Source organism: Hoplias malabaricus, chromosome 2, assembly GCF_029633855.1.
Source record: "Hoplias malabaricus isolate fHopMal1 chromosome 2, fHopMal1.hap1, whole genome shotgun sequence".
Taxonomy (NCBI): Eukaryota; Metazoa; Chordata; class Actinopteri; order Characiformes; family Erythrinidae; genus Hoplias; species Hoplias malabaricus.
This window is the reverse complement of record NC_089801.1, coordinates 21,107,377-21,133,067: the sequence shown is the minus strand read 5'-3', so window position 1 is coordinate 21,133,067 and position 25,691 is coordinate 21,107,377. Positions and strand designations below refer to the sequence as shown.

General features: G+C 37.9%; 2 protein-coding genes across 2 annotated transcripts; one reads left to right on the top strand and one right to left on the bottom strand.

The window, feature by feature from the left end:
* The first annotated feature begins 12,608 nt into the window (after positions 1–12,608).
* On the top strand, positions 12,609–16,177 carry LOC136685994 (elastase-1-like). Its single transcript, XM_066659492.1, has 8 exons — positions 12,609–12,688; positions 12,796–12,902; positions 13,013–13,113; positions 13,204–13,326; positions 14,129–14,265; positions 15,513–15,655; positions 15,760–15,909; positions 16,016–16,177. Exons 1-8 carry the CDS (start codon positions 12,649–12,651, stop codon positions 16,025–16,027), a joined length of 813 nt encoding a protein of 270 aa, XP_066515589.1. The 5' UTR covers positions 12,609–12,648; the 3' UTR covers positions 16,028–16,177.
* A 2,509-nt stretch (positions 16,178–18,686) lies between these two features.
* On the bottom strand, positions 18,687–22,811 carry LOC136685072 (elastase-1-like). Its single transcript, XM_066659280.1, has 8 exons — positions 22,760–22,811; positions 22,546–22,652; positions 22,352–22,452; positions 22,139–22,261; positions 21,522–21,658; positions 19,903–20,045; positions 19,649–19,798; positions 18,687–19,542 (listed from the first exon to the last, which is right to left on the bottom strand). Exons 1-8 carry the CDS (start codon positions 22,797–22,799, stop codon positions 19,522–19,524), a joined length of 822 nt encoding a protein of 273 aa, XP_066515377.1. The 5' UTR covers positions 22,800–22,811; the 3' UTR covers positions 18,687–19,521.
* Between the last annotated feature and the right edge of the window lie 2,880 nt (positions 22,812–25,691).

Below are 25,691 nucleotides of genomic sequence, written 5' to 3'. Positions count from 1 at the left end.
CATGAGAGTCTCAGAAGCTGACATTAGGAAAATCATTTTGCCTGCAAAACCAGCCTCAGTTGAAGAGTTAATATGCCAACTCTGGGATTTGATTTTAATTCACACTACAATTTGAGGATCCAGATTTCAATAACACATTGTGCAACCTGACCAACATATCAGAGCTTCCTGAAAAACCTACACTGAAAGTTATCCCTACACTACAGATGATGCCTATAGCTGCACCCAATGAGCAACTTAGTGATACACTCAGCAATGCTGACACTGAGATACTTTCTAATTCTTCATCTCTTCAAAGAATAAGTCAATGGCCAGAAGAGTTTGACGTCCCACTTTTCAGTGTCAATGTAGAATAGAGGCTTCGACAGGGAATCTTGTCTCATCTCAAAGATGGTACTCTTCTGAAAGTCACTAAAGAGCTCAAGCATGAAATCTTGAAGACAATAGCAGAAAGAATGTACACATTCAAAGCATATCCTGATGATGCAGAATAAGATGAGGTTGCTGCGGCATTTGTAAAGAAACACCCATGTCTCACAGAGAGAGTTTCGTGTAATGGTTGGAGTGGATGGAAAACAGCATCAAATTTAAGATGGGAAACTACAGGACCAAAAGGTGGTAATCAGGAAGCCATGATGTTGCCACCACTTTGTGGCATCCGCCCTTCTTACAACGCTCAACAGACGTCTGGGGACAGAGGACACCAGTTTCTCAAGTTTAGAAATAGGAATGCTCTCCCATTCATGTCTAATACAGGCCTCTAACTGTTTAATTGTCTTGGGCCTTCTTTGTCACACCTTCCTCTTTATGATGCGCCAAATGTTCTCTATAGGTGAAAGATCTGGACTGCAGGCTGGCCATTTCAGTACCCGGATCCTTCTGCTACGTAGCCATGATGTTGTGATTGCTGCAGAATGTGGTCTGGCATTATCTTGTGGAAAAATTCAGGGTTTTCCCTGAAACAGATGACGTCTAGATGGGAGCATATGTTGTTCTAGAACCTGTACACAGTTCTCTGCATCAATGGAGACTTTCCAGACATGCAAGCTGCCCATGCCACAAGCAGTCATGCAACTCCATACCATCAGTGATGCAGGCTTCTGAATGGAGCGTTGATAACAACTTGAGTTATCCTTGTCCTCTCTGGTCCGGATGACATGGCGCCCCAGTGTTCCATAAAGAACTTCAAATCGTGACTCATCTGACCACAGAACAGTCTTCCATTTTGCCACACTCCATTTTAAAAGACCCCTGGCCCAGTGCAAATGTCTGAGCTTGTGGAGCTTGCTTAGAAATGGCTTCTTCTTTGTACTGTAGTGTTTCAACTGGCAATGGCGGTTGGCACGGTGGATTGTGTTCATTGACAATGCTTTCTGGAAGTATTCCTGAGCCCATTCTGACAGTGGCATTCCTGTTTGAGGTGTAGTGACGTTTAAGGGCCCGGAGATCATGAGCATCCAGTAGAGTTTTACGGCCTTGACCCTTACACACAGCAATTGTTCCAGATTCTCTGAATCTTTTGATGATGTTATGCACGGTCGATGATGATATCTTAAAAGTCTTTGCTATTTTACGCTGGGTAACACCATTCTGGTATTGCTGCACTCTCTTTCTGCACAACAATGGTGGAATTGGTGATTCTCTTACCATCTTGGCTTCCGAGAGACACTGACACTCCGAGAATTTCTTTTTATACCCAATCATATTGTCAATTGACCTAATTCGTGTTAATTGGTCTTCCAGCTGTTCGTTATATGCTCAATTTCCTTTTTTTCCAGCCACTTATTGCTACTTGTCCCAACTTTTTTGGGATTTGTTGACACTGTGAAATTTTGCACAATTTTACACAATTTGACACTTTAAAATGTTACATTTACTCAGATTAAACTTTTGATCTGTCATCTATGTTCTTTTACGAATAAAATATAGACATTTGCCATCTCCACGTCATTGCATTCAGTTTTTATTCACAATTTGTTTAGTGTCTCAACATTTTTGGAATCCGGTTTGTAAAAAAGGCAAAAAAATGCTAGATACATTTTTTGCCAGACTTTCCTGATGGTCGTGATCAAACTAGCCTTGAAGCTGCCCGCATTGTTTTGATTGATGAAATGTGGAAAAGAACTTACAGTGTGATGACTGTAAAACAAAACATGGGTCTCTCTTTTGCCCTTTTCCGTGCCGTAAAGAAGTGGTGGAGAAACCTGCAATTTGCCAACTAGTGCCTAGTTGGCAGGCAAATAATTTGCCTGCACTTTTCCAAGAAAGTCATGTATGAATTTGTGACCAAATGTTATTTGAAATGTAATGATGTCATTTGAAAAAAAATTTTCCTGTTCTCTCTGTAAGGTTTACATGGAATTCACCAGAATTGCTGGGATTGATTTAAAGCAGTACTTTTATGGAGGCCTTGATCAACACAACTTTTGACTCGTTGAGGTTTTCAGAACCAAGAGGGGACTTACTGGACATATTCTGTCAAGGTTTCTCCAGCAAGCTAATGTTCATGTATGTATTTTTCTTATTTAAGTAAACATTTCTATTCTATTGTTTGTTATACTATCTGTGTAACATACTTAGTAACTTACTATCTGTGTAAGAGATGCATTTTGTAAGTGCAGATACAGATTAATCATTTGGCTAGCATGCATGTCAAACACTTCTCACTTTTCAACATGCATTTCTAAAATGGTAATTTTATAGGAGAATGTAAGGAAGGTCTATAATTTGCATAAAAAAGAATATAAAAAATATTTTAAAAAAATAATTTGGCAGCATTTCTAGTAGCCCATTTGCCCTAAACTATTTAAACAATGTAAAGACCATTTCCTTTTTATAATTGTGCAAAAAAAAATCTCCATTCAAAAATAGCAAGCCAGTATTGGTCCAGCATAAGGAAACTGAGCATTGATAAAAGTCAAAATGTGTTTCACAAGTGATTTAGCAAGTGGGATATATACTAATATAAAAAATTACCTTTTAGCACTTCCTCTTGTATATAATTGCTTAAACATTCACTATATTTTCGACTACAAAATAAGAATACACTATATTGCCAAAAGTATTTGCTCGCCCATCTACTCTCTACACTCATTGCCCATTTTCTCAGTTCCACTCACCATATAGCTGCACTTCCAAGGTGTTTCCAAGGTGTACATTCGCACTGCATGGGGCTTTGTGAAGTATTGTCAAAGTTTTTTCACGTTTTTCAAACTATTGTGTGAAACTGCTGCTCTTTTCAATTAAAGTATTTTTTGATACCATTATTGTTTGGATTTATTGCAGTTGTAATATTAGTGAAACCTTAATTTAGAAGATTTTGGGTATAAAAATTAGTACAATGTGCTTTTCTTGATGAGTGACAAAAATTTTTATAATCATTGCAGTTAACTTAACCGAGTTAATTACATCAGCTGTGCAGAAGTTACTTTAACTTAAAAACACAACATTTACTTAAAAGTACACAACATTTTGAGCATCAGGTACTTTGGATTGTATATTGAACTTAAAGACATGTATTAGTTGAACTCAATGCACTATTATAACTTAATAAAATAACTAAATTTCGAAAACTTTATTTATTTGAGGCAACAAATTTCCTTAAATATTTGAGTAAACTTAACTTATTAAGGTTTACAGTGTAAGTCTCTTTGAAATTACTTTTCCACCTGAACCAACATGGGTTTAATTTGAGCTAAACAATGTTATTACAAAATATTAATAATTATATTATAAAAATATTAATTGATTTATTCATTCATTGTCAGATCACGGTGGGTCGCGATGGGTCTGGAGCCTACCCAGGAATCACTATGCACAAGGCGGGAACACACCCTGGAGGGGATTTAAATATATGGCTAATGAAGTGTTTAGAACAGTGGCGATTGCTCTAAGACTGCAAGGGAAGCTCAGCTTCCCCTACAATGTCAAAATATAAGTGATCAAATATATACTGTTGTGTGTACATGTCATTGAATAAATATGGAGTACAACGCGATTAACTTTTGTTCAAAATCAGCTTCTTATCACGCGGCTTTCATCTCAATCATTCGCGCAGATTCACAGTGACTTAAACAGTGCGGACGCTGAGCGTCCACAGAGCTCAATAGCAAAGCAGCAAAGGGCAGCGAAACGAGACGAGTCATTGGATAAATTCTGGCTTTTGTCCCACCCATCGGACGCTCAGCGTCTCTGGGGGTCTATGGGGCAGTGGGCTGGCCTCGGCTGGCCCGGACGCTCAGCGTCTGCATGATGATTGGATGATCTGTCTGAGGATGAATCCCATTTGGATTGACAGCGAAATGAGCGAATCAGCGATCCTTTGGTTTAAAGATCTGTGGGAGCATTACATTTTCATTCTGTTCTGAGTTGAACCAGACTTTCTTAAACCTCTTAGCGGCATTGTCTTTGTTAAAAACGACTAGTGACAAATCGAGCTTCTATTTCTGGTGGGTTTTTTTGTAGCTGCTTGTGTTTGGAGACTGACTTCTATCACTCTTTCTGACTTCTATCGCAGTTTCTGTCCAGTGGTTGCTGCTGAGCCCCTCCACCGTCACAAAGCACTCACAGGCGGACACACTTCACATGGGCAAAGACCGTTTAAGCAGCCTAGCTCTGCTGGCCATGGAGAGGACACTAGTCAAGTCCCTGGAAAAGACGTCTTGTTGGTACGACATGGTCACAGATCATTTTCTGGAAAAGGAACGGAGGGTAGAATTTACGTATAAATAAACCGACACATTTTATGATGTAGGCCGAAATTGAGCTTCCCCTGCTTGAAAGACCAGCATCCGCCACTGGTTTAGAATGATCCTGAAATTATATTTTGAGCATGAGTTGTCGCATCTGGTGGATCATAGAAATGTGCTTCTAGTCTCTTGTGGTAAAACACCATGCTGAATGTCCTTCCTTATAACCCTGCTACTTCAGGTCAGTTTAAATGGAAGTTTAATTCTTCCTTCTTATTTTCAAAAAGAGATTTTCTTCCTCCTGTGGTTCAAGTTTAGAGGCTGTATTTTTATTACAGCTGTGTACATTTACACAGTGAAATGAGACAACAACATACTTCTAGGATGATGGTGCAACACAGATCATGAAGGCAGACACTAGAACGAGTGCAGATAAGAATTGTGATTGTTGCCAAATTGGGTTGGCTGTAACAAGCTGTTCTGTCTGCAAAATGTTAGCAATTCATGAGGCGTTAAACACGAAACCACAGCAAATAACTTTTAAAATTCCTGTTCTGTAGAATACCCAAATCTTTTATTCATGACTACAATTGACTCTGTAAAATCTGCAAACTCTCGCTGTCCAATTATAAACATGCATCTCTCAAAACAATAACTTTACAGCAGTAAAAAATACCCTTTCAACTTTCAATAAAAGTGAATGTAAACATGTTTTATTCCAAGTAATTGTGAAGTATTTTTATTAGTTCCTTCATCATGAATATTCACATAAATAGTTGGGGTGTTCAAATGAAAATGTTATAAAGGTATATATATATATATATATATATATATATATATATATATATATATATATATATATAATTGTTCTGGTGGCCTTGAAAAAGACACAAATCATGCCTTAGACGAGGTTCCCTCATGTCAGAGCATCACTGCTCTGCACTGACCAAACGTCTCTGAACTGTATTTCAGTGCTTAGAACTTATTACAAAAATTTCTCATATATACACTATATGTAGCTAATGGCTTGTGGGTATGTGGTCTCTTTAGAATTTAAATTTGAAACACATTTATTGGTTGGGTTTAGGCTTAGGTTTGCGTGCAGCTGCCTTAATGTATAGCCTAAACCTGCTTTACACTACCACTACTTTATCCCTGACCTGTCTGGTGTGTTCCTTGGTTTTCATGATGCTGTTTTTGTCACGCCTGTCTCTGCGGACGTCTCGCTTCCTCCCTCAGTTCAGGATGCAGTACCACTTGAGTCTGGGAACGACTCAGAAGACTTCAATTCCCATGATTCAGCTGATGGTCACATGACTTCACCAACCAATAGAACCCCTCTCACACGCTCCAGGTCACCTGAGTTTTAATTCACAGGTGTTTCGTTTTAGTCATAATCACTCACTCACTATATAAACCCGGACTGTTGCATTCACCATTTGCAAAGTATTGCTAACCTTTCCTGTTACATATCGAGCGAACCTTATGAATGAAAGCCAAACCGTGTATGACCCTACTTTACGTTCTTCTCGACTCTGTGTTTTGGGATCCGGACTGCTATTGTTTAGTACGTTGTGTTTTTGACCCCAGCCTGTCTCTCACTACTCTTTGGATTGCCCCTTTTGCTCTGTTTGCCTTCTGTTTACGGTGTACTTTGCACATCCCTAAAGTAAATCTCTTCTTGTTAAACACCCGCGAGCGTCTCTCTTGTTTACCAAGCCTGACAGTTTTATCGCTGTTTTATATATTGAGAACTGCACACAAGTGGACTCTACAAAAAATTAGGTGGCTTCTGAAGGCAGTTGGTAATACTGGATTTTATTAATGCATATTAGAGTACAGGGGGCTGAATACAAAATTCATGCCACGTTTTCATGCCATTGTTATTTATTAAAAATCTTGGAGACCATCGGACATTATCGTTTCATTTTCACTTCACAGAAGAATGTGGAGAACAGGATTTCTGGTTTGATGCGAGGAACAGGAAGGACACATTTTACAAGAAGTCATACTCTGCCAACAATTAAAAACATTTTAAAACTTGATTCTTCATTCTGTGGTCAGAAGAATTTTTGGATGCTTTTAGGCTGCCATTTCCTTAAGTACAATGAACTGTTGTTATGTTTTTTTGTTGCTGTTTACATCAGCTGTGAACAACCCCACCCTGCTGATGCACACTAAGGCTTCAGAACTTTCTGCTTTGCACACCGCCTTGACTGCTTGCAAAGATGCTGAGAATTAGCTACTTTGTCACCTTTGCAGCCCTCTGTAAGTTCTGATTGAACCAAGTTGGGTGAGCATCTGTTAGTTTTTGATTAATACCAAATAAAGGACATTGAGCAGTCACAGAAATGTGTGATTTCTCCATAAAACAGCACTGGTTGACAGTAATGTTGTTCCCTACATAAATGCTACACAGGCAAAGCTACAGGGCAGAGTCATTGAGGGTTCTGTCTCCACTCCCAACGCTAGGCCCTGGCAGGTGAACACCATCATTAATGCAAGCTTAGCCTTGACAACTAACTAAAACATATTTCCTGAATGTTAACTCTGCTGATTTTCCTTTCCAGAAGGCATCACTACGAACTCAATCTGGCACGGTCTATAACCACATCTGCAGAGGAGTTCTGATCAGAAAGAATTGGGTGCTGACCGCTGCTCAGTGTGTGGACGGGTAAACAACCATCTAACAGTAGCCACTTCTCATTTTTTGAGTTTCACACACTGAACAGTGTGTCTTTGTGTTCTCCTGTGCAGCATTAATGTGGCCCTTGTTGTTCTTGGAGAATCTGATCTGACTATACCTGAGAGGAAGGAACAGTTCTATGGAGTCAGTGCCGTGTACATCCACCCCAGCTGGAACCGTGTCTTAAGTTCAGGGTCAGTTGTAAATTGTTTTTTCTCTTTTTTAATAATTGACTTGTCATGTCATTGAAAGAAAAATGTGCATCTTCCAAAACGTAACTTTACAGGAGAGGAACATATAAATAACCTTCTTAATTTAGAAAAGAACTTATTTTAAAACTGCAGTACCTCCACATTCAGAACAAACTGATAAACCTGAAAGTCCAGACCAAACAGGGCATGTGTGAAAGCACAATATCTTCAAGAGATAAATCTGGACCTCCGGGGTCCTTTTTGTTAATAAAAATTAATAAGTTAATGAACTAAAAGCGTCAAACGTTTATCACATGGTTCTCAACACCAACTTATTTCATTCAGAAGTTCCCTGATAGCAAGGAGACAGCGGAGCACTGTTGGCCCACTGAGGGTAAAGTTGGAAGTCCAATAGTGTTCTCTGGGCGGACCACTGGTGATTAAACAGAATTTTAGACAAAATGCCACCTTTTAGCACTTTGCAGTGTTACGCACTCTCCACAGGGATTCGATAACAGCTCTCTGTGTGTGGGTCAGAAGTGACTGATGCATCTACAAAACAATAGCAGGGACACAGACAAAGACAAAGAGAAGCAATGTGTTGAGATCACTCACTCGCTGGGCCTAGGAGAGGGGAAAAGAGCTTGTTGCTGAAGGAGCCCTATGGAAAAATATCTGAGCCAAAATATTTTTGAATAATGCTAAATGTACTTGTTTCATCACCAAAAAAAAAAGAATAAAATAGTGCCTTTATGATTTGTGACAGACTATTAAATATAAAAGCACTTTTAGGTACATATTGCCTACTTTCAGAGAATACTGCATAACTTCATAATGCTTGATCGGATTTGCTTAAAAATTGTTAAAGATTTGTCTTACAAAAGCCTAATTAAACAGAAAAGGTAAATAAATGGCTAGTGTCATTCCCAGCACTCAATAATACATTGTTTACATCTAAAATAATTTGTAAAAAATCTCCCTCTCTCTCTTTGTCATTCTCTCTCATAACGGGTGGTTTTCTCTCTGCTCAGCTGAGGCAGGCTCCACTGCTTATAGTCGATTATGCTACCTGCTCTAGCAGCAACTGGTGGGGCGCTACAGTCAAGACCAACATGATCTGTGCTGGTGGTAGCATCAACTCTGGCTGCAATGTGAGATGAGCTACAATTGCCTTTCTTCTCTCTGGGCAATACACACGGATTCTGTGTGACAGTGTTACTAAATGAAACGCTGGTCTGGTCTTCTCTTATCATAGGGGGATGGTGGTGGCCCTCTGAACTGTTTGGTTGCTAAAAGCTATGTGGTCCATGGAATTATGAGCTTTGTGTCCACTACTGGTTGCAACACCATCTGGAAACCCACTGTCTTCACCCGTGTGTCTGCCTACATTCCCTGGAGCATAAGTAGAAAGCACCAATACAATGCAAATGAGTCCTTAATTCAACCACAAGCTGCTAATACTTATTACTTATTGTTTAATTCAATCAACACTTTATCTTCATCAGATCACTGGCTAAATGGAGCCAGGCAGGGGAGAGAGATGGTGCCATGACCCGGAGGGACTTTAAGAGACTTTTATCATCTATTCCAAACATGTAATCAAATTATCCAAAATGTATCCACATGATTTATTACCTTATGAAAGCAATAAAAAACGAAATCTAAAGTCTATTGATTTAAGTGTCTTTATTTGAGTCATATGGTAATCAGTGTTTAGTTCTTTGCTTTCAGGCTTTTAAGGTTCTTGTGCAACCATTACATTTCATTAAACTAATTTGATTTCCTTATTTTCGAACACAAAGCAACCAATGTATATGACACATATATATACAATTTTAAATTTCAAACATTAAGTATTCTGACTTCTTACTGGAATTTTGCAATCCACATTAAAATGAATGCCTACAATTGTAGGGAAAGGATGTTCTCTTTGATTTGTTTTCATTCAGAAGCACTGCATCTTTTAAGGTGAAGCGATTTGTTAGAGAGGGAATAAATTGATTTGTCTCGTTTTAAAATAACATATTGTGGTCGTGTTGTTTAGTTTTGTAGCACTGTCAGTAATGCAGTTAGTGTTTATTGAGTTTAGAAACATTTCCACTTTAAGTGATCCGAAAGAGCAAAAATAAGTCAATATTATCCACCTATGGAGCAGGAATAGAGCAATAGCCTCATCTCAGTTCATGCTTTTGAATGTTTGGAGTTCCCTACATTGTCTAAAACTTCAGATGCCTTTTCTTTGCCACTTTTTACCCTTTTACTGACACTGGGGCTTTGTAAACATTAGACCAGTTTTGAGAAGGTCCAGAGACTGGAGCCTTAGGGAATGAGGAAACATCCTCAGAATTTTATAAAAAATATTTTTTTCATTTAAATTGTGAATTTCGCCTTTAAAATTCTACAGTAAGTCTCTTTGAATTTCTTATTTCACCTGAACCAATGTGTGTTTAATTTGAGCTAAAAAATTTTATTACAAAATATTAATTTTTATATTATACAAATATTAAATGATTTATTCATTCATTGTCTGATCGGGGTCGCGGTGGGTCTGGAGCCAACTACTATGTACAAGGCCGGAACACACCCTGGAGGGATGTTAAATTTATGGCAAATGAAATGTTTAGAATGATCCTGAAACTATATTTTGAGCATTTTAAGTACCTGTTGTCACATCTGATGGATCAATTCATGAAGCGTTAACCACAGAATCACAACAAATAACTTTTAAAATTCCTGTTCTGTAGAATACACAAGTCTTTTATTTATGTCTGTAAAATCTGCAAACTGTCGCTGTTCAATTAATAATTTGCATCTCTCAAAATAATAACTTTACAGCAGAAAAAATACCCTTTTAACTTTCAATAAAAGTGAATGTAAAATTATTTTATTCCAAGTAGTTTTTAAGTGTTTTTATTAGTTCATTCATTATGAATTAACACATAAAACGCTGGGGTGTTCAAATCAAGAAGTAAATAAAAATGGACCAAAATGGCATGTATATATATATATAAATTGTTTTGGTGGTCTTGATAAAATCACAAATTATGCCTTAGATGAGGTTCCCTCAAGTCAAAGCAAAGAATCAGAAAACCAGAAATTGACCTGATTTACGGGTAGAGGACAAGAAAACAACTCTACAGAGATCTACACAATAAATCATTGCTTTGCACTGAAAAAACTTCTCTGAACTGTATTTCAGTACTTAGAACTTGTTACAAAAACTTACACCATATGTAGCTAATGGTTTGTGGTCATGTGGTCTCTTTAGAATTTAAATTTGAAGCACATTTATTGTTTGGGAAGTGATAAATTGCATGTCCCTTCTTTGCTGCTTCTAGTTTTCTTGGAAGATTACACTAGATCTTGGTGGATTGCTGTGGTGATTAGACTGCATTCAGGTTCAAGAACTTTATGCTGATGTTAGATGATTCATTCCTGATCACAGCCACCAGTCCAACTCATGTCAAAGGTATTGGACACAGGTCCATCCTGCTTGAGAATGCTGTAACCGGTCCACGACTGCATACTAAGGGAAGAGAGCTTTTACAACTCTAACTGACTCTTCATTTTCAGTATGCTGAGCTTAGGTTTGCGTGCAGCTGCCTTAATGTCACATTTCATTTTATCATTTTCTTATGTTGCTCTTTTCTTTGTGCAAATTACACAAGTTGTGTGTACAACTGTTTAATCTGTGCACACTGTAGTAGATAAATTAAAAAATTGTAAAGCAGAGGTCTTCTAATCCAGCCCCTGTGTCCAGGCTCCAGGTCGAGCTTTTAAAAATGTCGGCCTGTACATTAACAGTTGCAACTGTAGTGTTATTCTTGATGGCCATTTTAAAATCGTGGCCTGGAACCTGGATCCAAGTTCAGGTTCAAGAGACCTCTATTTTAAAGGATGTACAGTGCCTTGAAAAACTATTTAAAATTGTAAAAATTGAAATTTACCACATTTTTTCATGCTATACCCACAAATTTAAATATCTTGTATTTAGACTTTAAATGACAGACCAACACAAATTAGCAAGTAACTGTGAAGTGAATTGAAAAATAATACGTTTTTCAAAATTTGTATAAGTAAACATCTGAAAATTGTGGTGTGTATTTGTGTTTCACCCTCTGAGTCAATACTTTGTAGGACCACCTTCCAGAGGCTGACATTTTTGCCCATTCTTCTTGGCAAAATAGCTCAAGCTCAGTCAGATTGGATGGAGAGCCTCTGTGAACAGCAATGTTCAAGTCTTGCCACAGAATCTCAATAGGATTTAGGTCTGGATGTTGTCTGGGCCATTCAAACACATGAATATACTTTGAGCTAAAACATTCCATTGTAGGTCAGGCTGTAAGTTTAGGGTCATTCTCCTGCTGGAGTATCTTCTTCCACATGTTTACTGTGTCCCCTACATGGAAATGGGACTTCTTATGGCTTGCTTTAAGTTGGCTTTTTTCTTGCCACTCTTCCATAAAGGCCAGATTTGTGGAGTACATGACTAATAGTTGTCCTGTGGATAGACTCACTCAACCCACCCAAGCTGTGGATCTCTGCAGCTCCTCCAGAGTGACCATGGGCCTCTTGATTGCTCCTCTAATCAATGCTGTCCTTGCCTGGGCAGTCAGTTTAGGTGGACGGCCATGTCTTGGTAGGTTTGTTGTTGTGCCATACACCTTTTTTTAATAGCCTATCCCTGCTTTACACTACCACAATTTTATCCCTGACCTGTCCGGTGTTTTTCAAGGCACTCTTTATGACATTTACATCAAAGTGAAATTCTGGATGAAACTGAGACTTATGATTAAGGCAAGTGATAGAACAGGTTTGATGCGAGGAACAGGAAGGACACATTTTACAAGAAATCATACTCTGCCAACAATTAAAAAAAAATTAAAACTTGATTCTTCATTCTGTGGTCAGAAGTTTCTTGAATGTTTTTAGGCTGCCATTTCCTTAAGTACAATGAACCTTTGTAAACTTTTTTCTTGTTGATTACATCAGCTGTGTCCAACCACACCCTCCTGATGCACACTAATTGTATAAAAGGCTTCAGAACTTTCTACTTTGTACACCTCCTTGACAGCTTGCAAAGATGCTGAGAATCCTCTATTTTGCCACCTTTGCAGCCCTCGGTAAGTTCTGACTGAACCAAGTTGGGTGAGCATCTGTTATTTTCTGATTAATACCAAATAAAGGATATTGAGCAGTCACAGAAATATGTGTTTTCTCCATAAAACAGTGCTGGGTGACAGTAATGCTGTTCCCTACACAAATGCTACGCAGGGGAATCCACAGGCCAGAGTCATTGGGGGTTTTGTGTCCACTCCCAACGCTTGGCCCTGGCAGGTGAACACCATCATTAATGCAAGCTAAGCCTTGTCAGTTGACAAAGCTAAGCCTTGTCAACTAACATATATTTCCTGAATGTTAACTCTGATGATTTTCCTTTCCGAAAGGCATCACTACGAATTCAATCTGGCACGGCCTATAACCACATCTGCGGAGGAGTTCTGATCAGAAAGGGTTGGGTGCTGACGGCTGCTCAGTGTGTGGATGGGTAAACAAGCATCTAACAGTAGCCACTTCTAAACTCTCATGTTTTGAGTTTCACACACTGAACAGTGTCTCTTTGTGTTCTCCTGTGTAGCATTAATGTGGCCCTTGTTGTTCTTGGAGAATCTGATCTGACTATACCTGAGAGGAAGGAACAGTTCTATGGAGTCAGTGCCGTGTACATCCACCCCAGCTGGAACCGTGTCTTAAGTTCAGGGTCAGTTGTAAATCGTTTTTTCTCTTTTTTTAATAATTGACTTGTCATGTCATAAAAAAAAACAATTAAGTGCATCTTCCAAAACGTAACTTTACAGAAGAGGAATATATAAATAACCTTCTTAATTTACAATGAAAGTCAGAGTTAAATTATTCATTAGTCATTATCTGTAACCGCTTATCCAGTTTAGGGTCACAGTGGGTCCAGAACCTACCTGGAATCATTGGGCGCAAGGTGGGAATGCACCCCTGAGGGGGCGCCAGTCCTTCACAGAGCAACACAGACACACACACATTCATTCACACCCACTTACACTCTTGAGTCGCCAACCCACCTACCAACGTGTGTTTTTGGACTGTGGGAGGAAACCAGAGCACCCGGAATCGAACCCACAACCTCCAGGCCCCTGGAGCTGTGTGATTGCGACAATACCTGCTGCGCCACCGTGATGCCCAGAGTTAAATTATTTTATTCCAAATTAATTTGGAGCATTTTTACTGGTCTATTCAACATGAAATTTGCACAGTGTGATTGACAGCTCCTGTTCAAATAATGTAGTAAACTAAAAAGCCAAAATTGAGATGCTTGTTTTTCTTTGGACAATGAGTTCTTTGAAGATGATGTGCATGCAAAGAAACTATTTTAAATCTGCAGTACCTCCACATGTAAAGATCTCTGTAGGTTATTCTCCAAAAACCTTGTGACACTTTTATGAAGGACCTAGACGAATTTGCTTTAGTAGATATGAGATTTTTCAGTAGATGTTACCTGTAATTGACCAGTAGTGATTTTCTTACCTCAGGAACGACATTGCCCTGATCCGTCTGTCTTCAGAGGCCATCCTGAACTCGTATGTCCAGTTGGCTACCCTGCCACCCATTGGTCAGATCCTTCCAGGAAACACATTCTGCTATGTCACCGGCTGGGGTGCCACTCAGAGTGAGTTACAGTTTATCTTTTGAAGATATTGTGCTTTCACTCATGCCCTGTTTGGTCTGGACCTTCAGGTTTATCAGTTTGTTCTGAATTAAATTAAACAGCACATGCAGAAAGTGCCTAGACCATGGACCAGACCAAAGGATCAAAATTTGGTCCAACCAAAAGAGATGTTCTCAGTCTGGAACAAACGGAATCAAGGTCTGGTTTGTGTGTATTGTGAAAACACTTTTCTGGTTGGTTTAGACATTTTGGACCAATTACAGACATTGTGCTGAGCCATGACCAGGTGATTTACTCACTGCCTTTACTCCAAAATATAGTAAAGAAACCTATAATTCCAAACATTAATTAATTTGCACAACCACTGTTTTTTGAGTGCTTCTGCGTGTTTTAACATTCCGAGTTGTACATGAGAGAAAAGGTTATTCAGCAGTGTAGGAGGTAAAGTGAAGTGTAGTGTGTTTTGGGACATAGCATTATTCTGCCACTGGGACAAATTGAGTCATTTAAGGTGGTACCGAAGATATGAATAAGGAGCTGCTAAATAAGTAAAATAAGCATTGCATTAATTGATGTGTGTGTTTTTGCCTTACATAAGGTATATCTCAATCTGAGCCACACATAAGTAGAAGCAGCAGCACTGGTAAACAGTAGAAATGAATCTGGACCTCCAGGGTTCTTTTTCTTAATAAAAATTAATAAGTTAATGAACTAATAGTGTCAAAGGTTTATCACATGGTTCTCAACACCAACTTATTTCATTCAGATGTTCCCTGATAGCAATGAGACGATGGACCACTGTTGGCCCACTGAGGGTAAAGTCGGAGGTCCACTAGTGTTTTGCACAGCATTTTCTGGGCGGATCACTGGTAATTAAACAGAATTTTAGACAAAATGTCACATTTCGTCGATTGACTATAGGAATAGAACAATAGCCTCATCTCGGTTCATGCTTTTGAATGTTTGGAGTTCTCTACGTTGTTTAAAATTAAATTAAAATTAAAGACTATTAAATATAAAAGCGTTTTTGGCTACATACTGCCAACTTTCAGAAAATGCTGCATAACTTCATAATGCTTGATAGGATCTGCTTAAACATTGTTAAAAAGTTGTTACAAAAGCCTAATTAATCAGAATATGTAAAGAAATGGCTAGTGTCATTCTCATCACTCAATAATACATTGCTTATATCTAAAATAATTTGTAAAAAATCGACCTTTCTCTCTCTTTCTCATTGTGTCTTATAGCGGGTGGTTATCTCTCTGCTCAGCTGAGGCAGGCTCCTCTGCCTATAGTCGATTATGCTACCTGCTCTAGCAGCAACTGGTGGGGCAGTACAGTCAAGACCAACATGGTCTGTGCTGGTGGTAGCATCAACTCAGGCTGCAATGTGAGATGACCTACAATTCCCTTTCTTTTCTTTGTGAAATACACATGGATTCTGTGTGACAGTGTTACTAAATGAAACACTCGTCTGGTCTCCTCTTATCATAGGGGGATGGTGGTGGCCCTCTGAACTGTTTGGTTGCTAACAGCTATGTGGTCCATGGAATTACAAGCTTTGTGTCCATTGCTGGTTGCAACACCTACTTGAAACCCACCGTCTTCACCCGTGTGTCTGCCTACATTCCCTGGATTCAGAGTGTAAGTAGAAAGCACCAATACCATGCAAATGTGTCATTAATTCAACCACAAGCTACTAATACTTATTACTTATTGTTTAATTCAATCAACACTTTATCTCCATCAGATTGCTGTCTAAATGGAGCCAAGCAGGGGAGAGAGATGGTGCCATGACCCGGAGGGACTCCAAAAGATTCTTTTATCATCTATTCCAAACATGTAATCAAATTATCCAATATATATCCACATTATTTACTACCTTATAAAATCAATAATAAAAAAAAATCTAAAGTCCATTGTTTTAAGAGTCTTTATTTGAGTCATATGGTATTTAGTGTTTAGTTCTTTGCTTTCAGGTTATTAAGGTAATTAAGGTTCTTGTGCAATCATTACATTTCATTAAACTATTTTGATTTTCTTATTTTTTGACTTGTTTTCATTCAGAAGCTCTGCATCTTTTAAGGAGAAGCGGTTTGTTAGAGAGAGAATAAAATGATTTGTCTAAGTTATATTCACGGTTTTAATGAACAAATTGTAAGTCGAGTTGTTTAGTTTTGTAGTACTGTCAGTAATGCAGTTAGCTGTTTACTGAGTTTGGAGACATCTCCACCTTAAGTGATCCGAAAGAGCAAAAATAAGTCAATATTATCCACCTATGGAGCAGGAATAGAGTAATAGCCTCGTCTCAGTTCATGCTTTTGAATGTTTGGAGTTCTCTACATTGTTTAAAAACTCCAGATCCCTTTTCTTTGCCACAATAAGACAATTTTTTTTACCCTTTTACTGACACTGGGCCTTTGTAAACATTAGACCATTTTTGAGAAGATCCAGAGACTGGAGCCTTAGGAAATGGATTAGGAAAGAATTTTATAAAAAAATAAATAAATAAATTCAAATTGTGAATGTAGCCTTTAAATTTCTACAGTAAGTCTCTTTGACATGACTGTTCCTCCTGAACCAACATGGGTTTAATTTGAGCTACACAATTTCATTACAAAATATTAATAATTATATTATACAAAAATTAATTGACTCATTCATTCATTGTCTGATCGGGGTCACGGTGGGTCTGGAGCCTACCCAGGAACCACTATGCAAAACGCCGGAACACACCCTGGAGGGGAGTTAAATTTATGGCTAATGAAGTGTTTAGAATGATCCTGAAACTATATTTTGAGCTTTTTAAGGACCTGTTGTCACAATGCAGCCTTAGGAAATGAAGAAACATACTCAGAATTTTATAAAAAATACATATTTTTTATTTAAATTCTGAATGTCGCCTTTAAAATTCTACAGTACACTGTAAAACCTAACACTGTATGCATTTAAAAAATCAAGTAGACATCACTCATTTTCTTACAATTAGCAGACATCTCTTAATCTTGGTAAGTAGTTTGTACTATCTCTTTGAATGACCATGTGTACTTGATGTTACAAGAAAAAATAACTCAATAACCCAAGTTTTAGCTTTCTTGTCGGTCACGTGAACACACCCAGTTTTAGAACATTTCAAATGGCGGGCACGGATTCCAGCAGAGCTTTTTGTGTTGGCTGATGGAGACCTGAATTTTACTCATTTCCTTTCTCATATTTAGTAAGCATTCCCATTTATAGTTGTATGTAAGTTTATTTTCTGAGAACATATTCAAAGACTGTCTGTCAACAAGTGTTAACAGACAGTTAAAACAGATAGCTAGCAGGATATGTTCTATCTGCTGAAGCCTAACCTAGCTAACTAAACAAGTGCTAAAGTGCTGCAGTTCTACTGAAAAGTGAAATGGTTAAAAGGGTTCAATTTGATATGTAACTAGCTAATTATATCTACACCACTCATGATTGCTCAAGACATTTGATTTGTTTTTCTGGGTTGGTTCTTTTGTGGTCGCCTTTTTGATAGACTCTGATTCTGTTTCGTCTGATTCAACATACTGCTGCTCATTCCCAAGTTTCGGCGGGGCTGCGAAGCTGGTGTGTCACAACGCACAAAATAAGCTAAGCTATCCCTGGATTATCCCTTGCATTTATTAAGCATAGCTGCTAGATATTGACAGTAGATATGTATTGGTTCAATCTTTTCAAGCCATGTTAATGACAAACAAGATGTCTCATGCAAAAAATGCAAACACTTTGACCCGTTCTTTCTTAACTGGAGCTCTAGTTTGCTAGTTACAGTTTAATGCTCCATTCAATTTTATTCAGGCTTCAATTACATTCGGGTGGCTTTAACCATTTTTTTTTCAACCAGACTCATATGGTCTTTATATTAGTATGGGATTCCCATGTGGATTTATAGGAAGGCAGAATAAACAGCTTGTTCGTTCACGTTTGTCTATCTTGCAGACTGAGAAAGCATGTTGTGGAAAAGCAAATACTGTCAATTCAGCACTGAAAAAAGGGCACAGCTACATTATCGCTTAAAACATGGCGGCTACACAAAAACGGTCCCCTTCCCATGCCTTCATGATAAATGCATGTGCACATTTAATTCTGTGAATGCACTTAGGGCTTATTTATCTAGAGTCAAACACTCAAATTTATCACGTTCAAACACTCGTGATAACCAACCTGATAGTTTTAAGTTAAGTTTCAGTTGTCAGCTGTGTGAATTTACTGAACCTTGCACTATGGCAGATTTTTTTTTCTCACCTTTGCAGTATTCACCTAAGAGTTAATCAAAGAGTCCTTTTGCAGACTGTTGATTCAAAACTACTGTGTATTCAACATTCAATGCTCATCAAACTAAACAACACAGGACACACTTGAAGAATGTTTAATGTTTAACATTTCATGATCATGCATATAATCTTGCACAAGAAAGAATGTCAGATGTAGACACTCTTGAGCTAGAGGACACTGAAGAATCCACAGTTACAGATCTTTGGAAACTAAAAAGTCAGTTGGATCAGAATTTAACATCTCGTTTTTTAAAGATGCAAACCATTCTTCATGTACCAGAGAAAGCTCCGTAAGAAAATGAGTAATGTCCACTTGATTTTTTAATGCTTACAGTGTTAGGTTTTACAGTGTAGGTGGAAAGTAAGGTGGAAATGTCTCAGTAAACAGTTAACTGCATTACTGACAGTGCTACAAAACTAAACTACTCGACTTACAATTTGTTCATTCAAACCGTGAATAAAACTTAAGACAAATCATTTTATTGCCTTTCCAACAAACCGCTGCACCTTAAAAGATGCAGAGCTTCTGAATGAAAACAAATCAAAGAGAACATCGTTTCCCTACAATTGTAGGCATCCCCTTTAATGTGGATTGCAAAATTCCAGTAAGAAGTCAGAATACTTAATGTTTGAAATTTATAAATACATATATATGACTGTGTCAAATAAATTGGTTGGTTTGTGTTAGAAAATAAGGAAATGTAATTGTTCCACAAGAACATAAACATGTCTCACATAAAAAAAAATTTTATTGCTTAAAAGCCTGAAAGCCTGAAAGCAAAGAACTAAACGCAAAATTACCATATGACTCACATAAAGACGCTTAAAACAAATGACTTTAGATTTCTTTTTTTATTGCTTTTATAATGTAGTAAATTATTTGGATATATATTGGATAATTTGATTATATGTTTGGAATACATGATAAAAGAAGAAAAATTCTTGAAGTCCCTCCAGGTCATGGCACCGTGCCAGCGATCTGATTAAGATAGAGTGTTGATTGAATTAAACAATAAGTAATAAGTATTAGCAGCTTGTGGTTGAATTAAGGACTCATTTGCATTGTATTGGTGCTTTCTACTTACGCTCTGAATCCAGGGAATGTAGGCAGACACACGGGTGAAGACAGTGGGTTTCAAGATGGTGTTGCAACCAGCAGCGGACACAAAGCTCGCAATTCCATGGACCACATAGCTGTTAGCAACCAAACAGTTCAGAGGGCCACCACTATCCCCCTATGATGAGAGGAGACCCGACCAGTGTTTCATTTAGTAACAGTGTCATTCAGAATCCATGTGTATTTCACAGAGATAAGAAAGGGAACTGTAGCTCATCTCACATTGCAGCCAGAGTTGATGCTACCACCAGCACAGATCATGTTGGTTTTGACTGTAGCGCCCCACCAGTTGCTGCTAGAGCAGGTAGCATAATCGACTATAGGCAGCGGAGCCTGCTTCAACTGAGCAGAGAGATAACCACCCGCTATGAGAGACAATGAGAAAGAGAGAGAGAGAGGGAGATTTTTTACAAATTATTTTAGATTTAAACAATGTATTATTGAGTGCTGGGAATGACACTAGCCATTTCTTTACATATTCTGATTAATTAGGCTTTTGTAAGACAACTTTTTAACAAAAAAAAAGCAGATCCTATCAAGCAATATGAAGTTATGCAGCATTTTCTGAAAGTATTTTCTTTATATATAGTGCTTTTATATTTAATAGTCTGTCACAAATCATACAGGCGCTATTTCATTTTTTTTTTTTTCGGTGATAAAACAAGTACATTTAGGTTTGTTCTAAAATATTTTGGCCCGGATAGCTTTCCATTTCAGCAAGGAGTTCTTTTCCCCTCTCCTAGGCCCAGTGAGTGAGTGATCTCCACACATTGCTTCTCTTTGTCTTTGTCTGTGTCCCTGCTATTGGTTTGTAGATGCATCAATCACTTCTGACCCGCCAACAGAGAGCTGTTATCGAATCCCTGTGGAGAGTGCGTACCACACCAATCAGTACTAACAGGCTGTGCCCTCTTTGTTCACTGTAATCGGCTGAAATTTCTTGCGTTGTGTAGTTAGATAACCCAGACAGCGAGCATATATATCGGTCCGCTGGCATAAAAAGACTGGTACAAAAAGGCTGGGTCACCACTGACTGTAGACCACAGCTGGTACTCCATCGGACAACTCTGATTACTGTCCTGTACAGGATATAACTCATTACTAATCACCTCAAACAAATTTTTAATTCACAGAGACTTTTATTCTGGAAAACAAACTAATACACCTATTAAAAACAATATTCTGTTTAATCACCAGCGGTCTGCACAGAAAACACTGTGCAAAACACTAGTGGACCTCCAACTTTGCCCTCAGTGAGCCAACAGTGGTCTGCCAACTCCTTACTATTAGGGAACTTCTGAATAAAATAGGTTGGTGTTGAGAACCATGTGATAAACTTTTGATGCTATTAGTTCATTAACTTATTAATTTTTATTAAAAAATAGGACCCCAGAGGTCCAAATTCATTTCTACTGTTTACCAGTCCTGATACTACTTATGTGTGGCTCAGATCGAGATATATCTTATGTAAGACACAAACACACACAACGCTTAATGCAATGCTTATTCTACTTATTTGGCAGCTCCTTATTCATATTTTCGGTACCACCTTAAATGACTCAATTTCTCCCAGTGCCAGAATAACGCTATGTCCCAAAACACACTACACAAAAAGTGTGTTTACACTACACACAAATCAGACTTTTATTCAGTTTGTACCAGACTGAGAACATCTCTTTTGGTTGAACCAAGTTTTGGTCCTTTGGTTTGGACCACGGTCTTAGGCACCTTTCCCATGTGCTGTTTATTTTAATTCAGAACAAACTGATGAACCTGAAAGTCCAGACTAAACAAGGCATGTGTGCAAGCACAATATCTTCAAGAGATAAACAGTAACTCACTCTGAGTGGCCCCCCAGCCGGTGACATAGCAGAATGTGCTTCCTGGAAGGATCTGACCAGTGGGTGGCAGGGTAGCCAACTGGACAAACGTGTTCAGGATGGCTTCTGAAGACAGACGGATCAGGGCAATGTCGTTCCTGAGGTAAGAAAACCACTACTGGTCATTTACAGGTAACACCTACTGGAAAAACTCATAACTACTGATGCAAATTTGTCTAGTTCCTCCATAAAAGTGTCACAAAAGTTTTTGGAGAATAACCTAGAGATCTTTACATGTGGAGGTACTGCAGTTTTAAAATAGGTTCTTTGCACGCACATCATCTTCAAAGAATTCATTGTCCAAAGAAAAACAAGCATCTCATTTATCGCTTTTTAGTTTACTACATCGTTTGAACAGGAGCTATCAATCAGACTGTGCAAATTTCATGTTGAATAGACCAGTAAAAATGCTCCAAATTAATTTGGAATAAAATTATTTAACACTGACTTCCATTGTAAATTAAGGTTATTTATATGTTCCTCTCCTGTAAAGTTACATTTTGGAAGATGCACTTTATTCTTTTAATGACATGACAAGTCAATTATTAAAAAACAGAAAAAAACTATTTACAACTGACCCTAAAATTACGGCACGGTTCCAGCTGGGGTGGATGTAAACTGCGCTGACTCCATAGAACTGTTCCTTCCTCTCAGGTATAGTCAGATCAAATTCTCCAAGAACAACAAGGGCCACATTAATGCTACACATGAGAACACAAAGAGACACTGTTCAGTGTGTGAAACTCAAAACATCAGAGTTTAGAAGTGGCTACTCTTAGATGGTTGTTTACCCATCCACACAATGAGCAGCGGTCAGCACCCAACCTTTTCTGATCAGAACTCCTCCGCAGATGTGGTTATAGGCCGTGCCAGATTGAGTTCGTAGTGATGCCTTTTGGAAAGGAAAATCAGCAGAGTTAACATTCAGGAAATATATGTTTTAGTTAGTTGTCAAGGCTAAGCTTGCATTAATGATGGTGTTCACCTGCCAGGGCCAAGCGTTGGGAGTGGACACAGAACCCCCAATTACTCTGGACTGTGGATTCCCCTGCGTAGCATTTATGTAGGGAACAGCATTACTGTCACCCAGCGCTGTTTTATGGAGAAAACACACATTTCTGTCACTGCTCAATATCCTTTATTTGGTATTAATCAGAAAATAACAGATGCTCACCCAACTTGGTTCAGTCAGAACTTACCGAGGGATGCAAAGGTGACAAAGTAGAGGATTCTCAGCATCTTTGCAAGCTGTCAAGGTGGTGTGCAAAGCAGAAAGTTCTGAAGCCTTTTATACAATTAGTGTGCATCAGGAGGGTGGGGTTGGTCACAGTTGATGTAAGCAGCAACAAAAAAACTTTACAGAGGTTAATTGTACTTAAGGAAATGACAGCCTAAAAAAATCCAAGAAATCTTCTGACCACGGAATGAAGAATCAAGATTTACATTTTTTTAATTGTTTGCAGAGTATGATTTCTTGTAAAATGTGTCCTTCCTGTTCCTCACATCAAACCTGTTTTATCACTTGCCTTAATCATAAGCCTCAGTTTCATCCAGAATTTTACTTTGATGTAAATGTCATGAAGAGTGCATTGAAACACACCAGACAGGTCAGGGATAAAGTTGTGGTAGTGTAAAGCTGGATTAGGTTATTAAAAAATGGAGAATGGCACAGCTGCAAACACAGTAAGCATGTGGAGGAAGATACTCTGGTCAGATGAGACTTGGGCAAAGGTTCATATTCCAGCAGGAGAATGACCCTAAACTTCCAGCCTGACTTACAATGGAATAGTTTAGCTCAAAGTATATTCATGTGTTTGAATGGCCAAGACAACATCCAGACCTAAATCCTATGGAGAATCGGTGGCAAGACTTGAACATTGCTTCACAGACGCTCTCCATCCAATCTGACTGAGCTTGAGCTATTTTGCCAAGAAGAATGGGCAAAAATGTCAGCCTCTGGAAGGTGGTCCTACAAAGTATTGACTCAGGATTTTAAAATGGCCATCAAGAATAACACTACAGTTGCAACTGTTAACGTTAACTGTTAAAACCAGACCTGGAGCCTGGACACAGGGGCTGGATTAGAAGACCTCTGCTTTAGAATTTGTGAATTCATCTACTACGGTGTGCACAGATTAAACAGTTGTACTCACAGCTTGTGTAATTTGCACAAAGAAAAAGGGCATTAGAAAATGATAAAAAGAAATGTGACATTAAGGCAGCTGCACACAAACCTAAGCTCAGCATGCTGAAAATGAAGAGTCAGTTAGAGTTGTAAAAGCTCTCTCCTCTTAGCATGCAGTCGGGGACCGGTTACAGCATTCTCAAGCAGGATGGACCTGCGTCTAATACCTGATACCTTGAGTTGGACTGGTGGCTGTTGGACTGGTGGCCACCAAAACAATTTATATATATATATATATATATATATATATATATATATATATATATGCCATTTTGGTCCATTTTTATTTACTTCTTGATTTAAAAACCCCAGTGTTTTGTGTGTTAATTTATAATGAATGAACTAATAAAAATACTTAAAATGACTTTTATTTTTACATTTACTTTTATTGAAAGTTGAAAGGGTATTTTTTACTGCTGTAAAGTTATTGTTTTGAGAGATGCATGTTTATAATTGGACAGCGACAGTTTGCAGATTTTACAGAGTCAATTGTAGTCATGAATAAAAGATTTGGGTATTCTACAGAACAGGAATTTTAAAAGTTATTTGCTGTGGTTTCGTGTTTAACGCCTCATGAATTGCTAACATTTTGCAGACAGAACAGCTTGTTACAGCCAACCCAACTTGGCAACAATCACAATTCTTATCTGCACCCGTTCTAGTTTCTGCCCTCATGATCTGTGTTGCACCATCATCCTAGAAGTATGTTGTTGTCTCATTTCACTGTGTAATTGTACATAGCTGGAATAAAAATACAGCCTCTGAACTTTTGAAAATAAGAAGGAGGAATTAAACTTCCATTTAATATGACCTGAAGTAGCAGGGTTATAAGGAAGGGCATTCAGCATGATGTTTTGCCACAAGGAACTAGAAGCACATTTCTATGATCCACCAGATGCTACAACAGGTCCTTAAAATGTTCGAAGTATAGTTTCAGGATCATTCTAAACACTTCATTACCCCAATGGACACTATCTATATAGCTATTTTGCAATTATTTTTTTTTCAGTGCATTTTTCAGTTGCATTCAAACAGTAATTATGTGACATAACCATATTCAATATGTTCTTTTATTTTCTAATGTCCCTTGACTACTCAAATACGTAATCACTTGAGGTTTACATGCTGACCGATAATTAAATCTTTCTATAAATTTGTCATGTTTTGACCAAAATTTTAACAAGCGCCTTCCTTTTTTTTTATGCATATTTCTCAATGTACAGCCTTGAAATCATATTCCCACCTCAGATAGTTTTGCACAGATTGTTAGTGTGAGGTGTCTGTTGGTTGAAACATAATCATTTTTATGCTAATCTATTACATAACATATTACTGTGACAAAATAAATTTGTAGCATCAGACGGACTTATTTTTCTTGATATTCTAAGCTCTGGGATGTATGACTTAAAAAGCTCTGATAGTCACAGCAGGCCCAGACTTTCAGGAATTTAGTTCAGGGCAAATATGGACAATATCACAACAAATAAAAATTGTTTTAGTACTTTGGCAGTTTTCTCAGCTGCTTATAATAATAACAACAACTATTATTAGTTTTATAATGTTTTAAAATATGATATAAGGTTTGAAAAGTATGATGTAAAAGTAATGCACACAATGAAGACTTTTTAAAGCTTTTTAGTTTACATTTGTTGATCAAATGCAATGTTATTTGATGTGAAACTTACAAAAACTTTGAAAAACTATAAATCAATAATAGGAATATGTGTTTGCTAATGACTCATATTTTTTCCGCCTGGAGACAGTGGGTTGACATCATGTGACTCAAAACGAAACTGAAAGTAAACAGTTTCTTGTCCTGAGCAAAGTTCTAATGTTATGATTATAGTGAATATTATTAGAATCCTTCAAGAGAGCAAAATAAAACATAGATTTTGAAGGAGCACCTTGATTTTTAGGTATTTTTTCACACTGGATTACTCCCAGAG

What these genes read in the sequence shown, in the direction of transcription:
- LOC136685994 (XM_066659492.1), top strand. Translation starts at nt 12,649, where the DNA reads ATGCTGAGAATCCTCTATTTTGCCACCTTTGCAGCCCTCG. An exon ending in GCTGCTCAGTGTGTGGATGG is followed by an intron (nt 13,114 to 13,203) that starts GTAAACAAGCAT and finishes TCTCCTGTGTAG; the next exon opens with CATTAATGTGGCCCTTGTTG. An exon ending in CGGCTGGGGTGCCACTCAGA is followed by an intron (nt 14,266 to 15,512) that starts GTGAGTTACAGT and finishes TGTGTCTTATAG; the next exon opens with CGGGTGGTTATCTCTCTGCT.
- LOC136685072 (XM_066659280.1), bottom strand. Translation starts at nt 22,799, where the DNA reads ATGCTGAGAATCCTCTACTTTGTCACCTTTGCATCCCTCG. An exon ending in AACCGTGCCGTAATTTTAGG is followed by an intron (nt 21,659 to 22,138) that starts GTCAGTTGTAAA and finishes TTCTTACCTCAG; the next exon opens with GAACGACATTGCCCTGATCC. An exon ending in ACATTCCCTGGATTCAGAGC is followed by an intron (nt 19,543 to 19,648) that starts GTAAGTAGAAAG and finishes TATCTTAATCAG; the next exon opens with ATCGCTGGCACGGTGCCATG.